Source organism: Gossypium hirsutum, chromosome D01 (assembly GCF_007990345.1).
Source record: "Gossypium hirsutum isolate 1008001.06 chromosome D01, Gossypium_hirsutum_v2.1, whole genome shotgun sequence".
Lineage (NCBI taxonomy): Eukaryota > Viridiplantae > Streptophyta > Magnoliopsida > Malvales > Malvaceae > Gossypium > Gossypium hirsutum.
In genome coordinates this window covers 1,515,777-1,525,488 of record NC_053437.1, presented here as the reverse complement: position 1 = coordinate 1,525,488, position 9,712 = coordinate 1,515,777, and the positions used below count along the sequence as shown (strand labels likewise).

Genomic DNA, 9,712 nt, shown 5'->3' with positions numbered 1-9,712 from the left:
TTGTGTATCTATACTATTAAAAAAATATTTTCATCTGTTATTATTAATCAGTTCCAAATAATATTTTCCATTGTTTATTGTATACTATTTTTAAATACAAATTTATATTTTAAACATATGATTTTCATACTATACGCGTGTGATAGAGTTTCTAGTATATATACACTGCTTGAATGATTACTTCATATTTGTTTTACGATCTATGTTCGGGGTTCGGAACTGCCTCTTCAAGTACTGTCGTCTCCAAAGTTCGAATCTGAATCTTAATTTAAAATTTTGGTTCTAAAATTTAATGTGTGCTTGGCACACTCCTATAGTAGGGTATGATGACCCAGCAAACCCCATTTGAAGAGTAATCCACTTCTACCCCTTCATTATTATTATTTTTAATAATGTAATTTTAATAGCAATATAGATATAGTAATTTTTAATTATTATTTATAATATAAATTAGTCTTAAAAAAAAATTGGAAGCTTTCAAGCCAAAACTCCAAATAAGAACAAAAACATATACAAAAACAAACAAATTGCAAGAGGTCTCAACTCTCAACCCAAGTTGTGGTGCATATCCCATTTTCCACACTCCATTTCCCCAGATTTTCACGGTACACAAACAGCCATAATTCTCAACAACTCGTTATATATATAATTTCTGGGTTCAATCGTTTCTTGTTGTTTGTAGTTTTGGTTTTAATCTTTGAAGGAAGCAAAAAAGAAGGGAAAAAAAAAAGTTTGAATTAATGCTAGCTGTGTCACCTTTGAGGAACAACACAAGCAAAGATGATGACGAAGGAGAGATGGAGAGTACTTTCACAATCAGCTCCGACGAGTTCCCGGATTTCGCTGACGGGAACTTACTTGAAAGTATCGATTTCGACGATCTTTTTCTCAGCATCGATGTTGATGGCGACGTCTTACCTGATTTGGAGTTGGACCCCGAAATTTTGGCTGTATTGCCCCCCGCCGGCGAGGAATCGGAGATGAATGCGTCGGGAGAAAAAACCGAGGAAAGTGATAATCAGAGGAAAGATGAAGAAGAAAATAAGGTTTCGACGAGTAAAGGCGACGAGGAAACCGTCAGTAAAAGAGAGGAGCCTAAAGCAGTTAAAACAGGCTCTAAAGATGGTGATAAGGGAAGAAAATCGTCAATAAAAGGAAAGAGCAACAACAACAATCAAGGCACTCGAAAAGTGAAGGTAACTGATACTCGGATTTTAGGGTTTCATTTAGTTTGTCCAGAATTCTATGGGTTTGAGTATTGATACTTTTTGCTACGCATTCAAAATCCGTCACTAAAAAGAATTAGGCTTCTTTGTTGCTAATTTTCTCTTATTTTGAATTGTTTGAAGGTGGATTGGACGCCGGAGCTTCACCGGAGATTTGTACAAGCGGTGGAGCAGCTAGGGGTGGACAAGGCGGTGCCGTCGAGAATTTTAGAGCTTATGGGAATTGATTGTCTCACTCGCCATAACATCGCCAGCCATCTTCAAGTAAATATAATTATAACCATTAATTCTTCAAAAAAAATATTTTTTTGGCTGTTCATCGATTAAAATTTTAAGAATTTCATTAAATTTGTTGATAAATATATATATTTTGTTATAATTATGTTTTGTGGTGCAGAAATATAGATCTCATAGGAAGCATTTACTAGCTCGTGAAGCGGAGGCGGCAAGTTGGATACACAGACGGCAAATATATGGCAGCGCTACGCCGGTTGGTGGAGGAGGGAAGCGAGATGTGAACCATTGGCTTCCACCCACAATGGGTTTCCCGCCATCAGCTTCACCCATGCACCACCAGAACCACCTTTTTAGGCCATTGCATGTATGGGGTCATCCCACTATGGATCAGTCTTTAATGCACTTATGGCCAAAACACTTAGCACCCCCTCCGCCACCACCACGGCCAGCTTGGGGACCTCCACCACCGGCAGACCCTAGCTTTTGGCACCATCAGCACCACCGTGTATGCTCCTGTCACCCTATTCTTTACTAGAAATCTAAAAGTAAATTAGCTGCTAAAAGTTTTTTTTTTTTTGGTTTAATAGGTACCAAATGGACAAACCCCGGGAACACCGTGCTTTCCACCCCCATTGACGGCGGCACCAACGGTAAACCGTTCACTCATTACCGTTTTGGATGCTTCTTGTTTTGTATACATGTATGTATTTATATAATCTAATTAAAATGATTAGGTTATTAATTTAGTGGGATTTGGTGCTAATTTACATGCAGAGATTTGGTGCAGTACCGGTGCCGGGCATTCCTCCCCACCATGCAATGTACAAAGCTGACACCGGCATCGGTGTCCCGGCCAGCCAATTACGTCGCCACCCTCTAGTCGACTTACATCCGGTTAGTAGCTTATACTTTGTTATCAATGAATTAGTGATAAAACACCGACAAAAACTTAAATTTGAATATTATTAAAATAACAATTACGATGAAAAAAAACTTAAATTCTAATCTTAAACTAAACCAATTATTTTAGTTATATTAGTTCATTAATAAACAAATAAAAGCAAAGCATTTTTTTTAAATGTTTTTTTTTCTTTTTCTTGGATAAACCTTCATTCACATACTTATGATATAAGATAAAAATTTTAAGCATTTTTAACAAAATAACCCTCAATAATTATTATTGACGTTAAATCTATGATTTCATCCATAATATTTATAATCTTTAATATTTATATCTACAATCTATGTAACACAGTCGAAAGAGAGCATCGATGCCGCTATCGGAGACGTTTTATCGAAACCGTGGCTGCCGCTTCCTATCGGGCTGAAACCGCCATCAACGGATGGCGTTTTGGTGGAGCTACAACGTCAAGGAGTCCCAAAGATACCACCTTCTTGTGCTTGAACCGCTTCCGGCCCACAGCGGCGAAAACTGTTAAATCCGACGACATATCTCGACGTTAAATTCATGTAGAAATCTAATCCTTCAAAAGGGTTTTTTTTTTTTTCCGGCTAAAGTTGCGGAGCAACTTGGTTGTTGTTTTTGTTCCCGTGCGAGGACAGGTTTATTAATTAAGGTTGCCTAATCGATCCATTGTCTTGTAATGAAAAACCAGTTTTTTTGGTAATGGTTTTAATGAATTGAGATAATTTATTTGGATTTATGTTTTGATAATGAAATTGTTGGGTCACTGTCAATAAAATAGTGACTTAACATTTCCCATTACTCTTCTCAAAGAAAAAAAAAAACATTCCCATTACTAAATTAAATTGATGTGGGCATTTAATTAATTTTTTTAAATTTAGGAGTTAAATGTTTTTTTTAAATAATTCGAAGGGTGTAATTAAAATATTCAAAAAATTGTGAGATTTATGAGAATTTTTAAATAAAATGTATAATGATAATTTTTAAAATTAGAGGGGCTTAATTAAAATTTTCAAATAAATCAAAAGAATAGTGAAAATTACCATCCGACCTTGATTATTAAGTTTTGATTAATTTAAATAAATCAATTATAATAATTTTTTAAAATAAAATCTATTGATAAATGTTGGATGAATGGTAAAATACATTGCAGTTAAGTAACGCTTAGTATATGATGGAAAGTGTTTATTTTATTTACATTCTCATGAATACGGTAATGTGATTCCCATGATAAAACACGATAAAGTAGTTTTCCCATGTAAATTGAAAAGCTAAAAAAATTATATTAACACAAATTAACTCTATTTTATATTGGTTTAAGGTATTAGTCATCTATTAATAAATGTAAAAAGAAAGGTATTGCCTCCATCCTCCTGTATGATTTTCTCTATTATATGAAATACTTATTATTTTTCGTAGGATATGGGTAGAATTGTTTCATTTAAGTTGTGTAGGATTGTGAGTTAGACCGCATTTGGTTTTACATTCCTATATATGGTTTAATTATTTGTAGTTTTGCTCAAAGCAATACCTAAAATCAACCCTTTTTTTAACATTTTTATGAGTTAATTTTTAGCTAAAACAAATCGTGATTTCAATAATTCTTTTTAAATTTATTCCAAAACATGTTTTATATATACTTAATTTTATATATGCATTGTTATATTTAGAAAATATATGCAAAACAAATTGAAACAATCTTACTTTCATTTAAATTATTAATTAAATATTATTAATTAAATATTTAATCTAAATATTTGTTAAGAATAAAGTTTACATATAAATTAAATAAATGAATATTTTATTTTATTTAATAAGGTTAAATTTGTAAATTATTATTACATTCGCAGGAGAATACTTAGTGAAACAAACGTCATAATGTATCTTTCTTAGGATTTTAATCAATACCTTCCAATGTATACCAAATGTTGTAAAGTAGCATTCTCGACAATCACATTTCATTGGAATCATAACATGAGAAAGCACTAAATACTACCTTAGTGTTGTTGGAATCGAACTAGATCACCTAGTCAGATTGTTTGACTAAAAATTGAATGCTATACTAGTCCAAACAAAGGGATTGAATTGATCTCTAAGTGAACTACTCAAAACATGTGAAAAACAAGAAATTAAGAGGTTAAAAACAACGACTGAACAAGTTCATAAATTTTTTTATTCTTATGATTTTTAGTTGTTTATTTATTATTAGACCAACAGTCGAACCGATAATCGGTGACTTAACTAGTTTAAATAGTAGCCCAATTTTGGAAACATTGATTTCACTCACGAGGAGAGAAAATCGATTTTGATACCTGAAAATTATGACGACATTATTGATAAGAACAATCACAAAACTTAAAAAAAAAATATCTTTAAAATTTTTTCTTTACCATTAAACTAATATATCATCGAAATTTTATCTTAAATACATATATTTCAAACTATATATATCTCTTTTTTTTTTAAACTATTAATTATCTATTGTTTATATCGATTATAACTACATAAGTGTATATATACTTATAAATTTATATATTAATAAAGTCATTATCTAGAATGTTTACATATTTAATTAGGAATAATTTGAATTGTCAGTTGAGTATTAGTTCGATTAGTATGGGTATTATTATTAATGCAGGGAAGACGTGGGTTCTACTGCGTTGAAGTGAATTATCCTCCTATTTACGGGTCAGGAGGAATTATAGATAATTTTAGGTATTGTGTTAAAAAAATAGATACGATCAAAACGAGATTAAAAAAATAACGTGAATTTTAATCTTCATAGTAAAAAGATTATATATTAATTATGAAACATAAAATTTTTTATTTATAAATTGGATAAATATTGTGTTTGTAATGTTTTTAAATATAACATATATATTAAAATTAAATAGTGTAAAATGTTTATATTTAAATTTAATATATTTTTTATTTGTATATATTATCGGATGCACGAGATTCTGAAATAAATAGAGACAAAAGTTTTTTTTTTGAAAAAAAATAGAGACAAAAGTTAGTGACCGAGTAATCTGTGGTATATATTTAGTGGGACCAAGGACCACACTAAATAACACGTGTCCCTCTGATGAAATAGGGTGGACTAACTACTCATGGTACTACTGTCGTTTTTGTTAACCATATCTATAAATTTTTTAAAGTTTTTTACATTTGCAAATTCTCTAAATTACAATTACAATCATGAGTAATTATATAATGGAATTTAATCCATACAAAATAGAGTAGACCTGTCCATGGGCCCGACGGCCAGGCTCGGCCCTGCCCGAAATATGGGAGGGTTTGGGTAAAAATATAGGCTCGAAATATGGCTTGGGCAAAAAAATGAGCCCGTTTAAAAAACGGGCCGGGCCTCGGGCACTACTTTTTTGGCCCGGGCTCGGCCCAGCCTGGCCCGAATATAATAAATATATTTTTTTATTTTTTAATTTTAAAATACTTTTAAAATAATTTTGTTTTTATTTTTTTAATTTTAAAATAATTTTTTAATGTTTATTAAAAATGGGCCGGGCTGGGTCGAGTTCGGGCTTATGATATTTTTCTCGGGCCGAGACTGGGCAAAATTTTAGGCCCATATTTCGGGCCGGGCCCGGGCCTAGTAGGCGGGCCAAAAATTTTTTCTGGGCTCGGCCCGGCCCATGGACAGTTCTAAAATAGAGTGAGTAAGGGTGAAGTTATAAAATTTTTCTCTAGGTCGGAACTCGGAATCAAGTTATATGATTTTATGAGTAAAAGTACAATTTTATCATTTAGAGGGTCAAAATATAGTTTTTTTTCATATATTAATATAAAATTTTGTAACTTGTAAAGGGCCAAAATTGAAATTTTCATTTTAAGGGCTTAGGCTCTTGTTAGTCCCTTTAGCGTTGCCTTTGAGAGTGGACGGAGAATCGAAGAGAACCAAACAAATCTATTTATGGCAAACGCAGATATAAACATTAGAGATTTGTAGTGTTCAACGACACACATATAATTTTCTTTTGTCCAATAACATTTTTTAGGTCTAATATTTTTGTCCAATCTCTCTTAAGTTTCAAGCTATCCATTGAACTTAAACTGATTATCTTATCATTGAACAAATCTACAAGAGATAATCGACTCTCTTTACTTTCCATTACTTGAATAAAAAAATTATTTAAGCAATAAGAAATATAGCTTTTCATTCATTTGTTTAATTTTAATGAAATCCAAACATAGGGTAAAATAAAAATTAAATTACCAATGGATGATTGGATAAAGTGGTGGTCAACTTCTTGTTCAGGTATTTGAACAATGTATGAACCTTAAAACTATCATTAGAGATAAGTAAAATTCGATTTGATTTAAAATTTTTTTTTTTTGAATTGCAAGTTAATCAAATTGTATTATTCGGGGCTGTTTAATAAACTCAATTAAGTAATTCGACTTTTCGAGTTCTATTCAAGTTGAATTTTACAGCTCGAATAATAGATTGGTGTAAATACTCATTAGGTCCCTGACAGTTTCAAAAATATACAACTTGGTCCCTCCAAAAAATTACAAAAAAATCAAAATATTTATAATTTTTCTTCCAAAATTTTTAAAATATGTATAAATTAAAAAAATGTAAATATGGCAATATATATTAAAAGAGAATCTAAAATGAAATATTTAATGCCTTAAACGGGTAAATTATCAAATTAAGTTTATCATACTAATTATCTTGATTTTTTCCCCTCTTATTTCACTCGATTCAACCAAATATTTACCCCTAACTATCATTAGTGGGAAAGGTTTACATAAATATTACTTCTAACCCGAATATGATTATTGTCCAAACGTGAAACGAATAAAAAACATCTATAATTATACCGGAAAATAAAATTATAGTCAGAGAATTGGGTCTAGCATACACATGTGGAGAGTGGGGCATGAAAGGAAGCTAAAAGCCTGAAACTGAAATATGAAAATGAAGGGAGACAATGAGATAACCACAAAAGGAGCAAAGGAGCCAATTGATGCATGGAAGTTTCCTAAATTCCAAACATTTGAGGTTTCATCAAAGTTGACAATGCAGACCTTGATCCTTTTTGAATGGAACTTTCACTCTTTTCATTCAAGTTGCAAGTTTTGGATAGAAATGATTTTTATTTTGATTTTTAATATCTTATATTAATTTTTAATTTTAATTTAAGGGATCATCTTTCACATTAATTTTGGAATTTTACAATTTTTTTTGTTTAGTCTGTAAATTTGGATTCTATTAAAGTGTGATGATATGGTCATACGAGTTCGTGCCACATTATCACTTGATTTTAGAAAAATAGATATGATGATAAGTTTAGTCTTGAACATTTACGTATTTTATCAAATTGACTCTTATTCTTTATTTGAACTAAATTTGACCCTCGACGTATTAAAAAAAGGTTGAATTAAACTATGAATCTTTCAAAAAAGAGTTAATTTGTTGTTGTTGTTTTTAATAAAAATAGTGACTAAATTTTTAAACATGATAACTCACTTGGCAATCCACGGGTGTTTCATGCTATGTTTTGAATTTTTAAGAATGTATTTTTTCCCTAAAATTTTGAAAATTTTTAATATATTTTTTAATTATTAGTTGAATTGACATATAAGACAAATAATGTCATGCCAACATGAAGTACTAGTGGACTGCCACTCGGGTTGTCATGCAAATATCGTTAAAAATTTAATGTTTTAGTCGGTATTTCCGCTAATAAAAAGCAATTTGATTCTTTTTTAAAGGTTAATTGTCAAATTTAGCTAAAAAAGAATAAGTGCTAAATTGACAAAAAAATTTAAACATCGAGGGTTAAATTTATCATTATGTTGAAAAATTGTAATTTTTTTGAAGTGTCTTTTGAGTTTTTTTAGATTTAACATAATCTTTTAAAAAAATTAAACAATAATAAGGCACTCCGAGAGGGTGTTACGTCATCACAGCTAATGAAATTTGAGTTCAGTGACCAATTTGAAAAAAAAAAAGTGATGTTCTTAAGCTAATATAGACCCTGAAAGGTTAGAGGAATAAGTTGAGAAAAGTTGCTAAGTTTAGGAACTAAATGTTACTGCATCTCATTGATTTAAATGTATTGGCTTCTAATGTCACATAGGTTTAACATTTAATCAATTTTTTAAATATTATATTTATTTCAATAATTAAGGTGTGCTTAGAGTTCTTTTTAATTAATAATTATATTTTAAAATTAGCACAATATTTTTTAACTAATAATTATAAATTAAATGATAATATTTTTAAATATGTAATAACTATCACAACCTCTATCTTACTTCAACTTTTTTTATTTTAAAATGCGAATTGAGTAGTATGACAAAAAATAAACGACATTCTCGTCAATTCAAAAGTTTTCTCAAACTCGTGCATATCTATATATTTTATAGGGGTAATTATTTGATACATTGCTGTTGGAGTTTTTTAGACTCCACAAACGGGTTAAGGGTGAAATAAAATGGACCCGATAAGCAAATGGTAATATGGGTACAATTGTTAGCTGTGGTTTATGAAGATAAAACCCAAGACAAAAAAAAAAAATTGATAGTTTAAGTATTACTTTTGACCAATAAAACTTTAGTTACATAAGTGAGAAAATCTATATAAGTTAAGTATGGGTTTTTATAGTTAATGTTTAAAAAAGGTGTGTGAAAAATATTTTAAAAATAAGGGTAAACTAAATTTAAGGTCACTAAACTATTAGTAAGTTTATGTTTTGGTTACTCAACTTGGAAAAGTTATAAAAATGGTCACTGAGCAATTCGAAAGTTTTTATTTAAGTCACTAAACTATTGAAAAGTTTTTATTTAAGTCATTGGGCAGTTGATCTCTCTCTCTCTCTCTTTTAAAGTTCGACTAATGAGCTCCAAGCAACGATTTGGCGATCGACATAGTTGATTAGCACCCATCAACGGGTAAAAGAACATACCTTAAATCTAGGCCGATTTGATGGTTAGTGTTAGAGATCGAAAAAGAAAGTTGTTTAGATTTTGATTCACAAATTCGTGACATTCAAAGTTGTTTCATGAAAAAAAAATTGAACTATATAGAAGAGAAGAGGAAGGAGAGCTTTCGATTAGTGTAGATAGTGCGAACAAAATAGGCCATACAACAACGATTTTAACAACCCAGTGACTTAAATAAAATTTTGCTAATAGTAGTTTAGTGACCTGGTGTAACTTACCAAAAAAGATAATTAGGGCCTTACGGCCCCTTTGGATGAACGGTGTGTTTACTTGCAGTTAGTATAAAAACAACAGTGGCGGTAAAATTAAATACGGTAACAATACTGTAACGTGAGATAAAAAAAAGCAAAAC

The 9,712-nt window shown here is 30.5% G+C and overlaps 1 protein-coding gene across 2 annotated transcripts; it reads left to right on the top strand.

Moving 5' to 3' along the window:
• Positions 1-468: 468 nt before the first annotated feature.
• On the top strand, positions 469-3,123 carry LOC107933038 (transcription activator GLK1). Of its 2 annotated transcripts, XM_016865185.2 has the most exons (7): positions 469-605; positions 683-1,196; positions 1,350-1,490; positions 1,624-1,968; positions 2,051-2,113; positions 2,238-2,357; positions 2,719-3,123. In XM_016865185.2, exons 2-7 carry the CDS (start codon positions 741-743, stop codon positions 2,866-2,868), a joined length of 1,275 nt encoding a protein of 424 aa, XP_016720674.2. In that variant the 5' UTR covers positions 469-605; positions 683-740; the 3' UTR covers positions 2,869-3,123. The 2 variants fall into 2 exon arrangements, with proteins under 2 accessions (XP_016720674.2, XP_016720673.2); XM_016865184.2 differs by having other exon boundaries at positions 469-1,196.
• The last annotated feature ends 6,589 nt before the right edge of the window (positions 3,124-9,712 follow it).

Coding starts and splice junctions, on each gene's coding strand:
- LOC107933038 (XM_016865185.2), top strand. CDS start 741: ATGCTAGCTGTGTCACCTTTGAGGAACAACACAAGCAAAGATGATGAC. Junction 1,491..1,623: donor ACATCGCCAGCCATCTTCAA/GTAAATATAATT, acceptor TTTGTGGTGCAG/AAATATAGATCTCATAGGAA. Junction 1,969..2,050: donor GGCACCATCAGCACCACCGT/GTATGCTCCTGT, acceptor TTGGTTTAATAG/GTACCAAATGGACAAACCCC.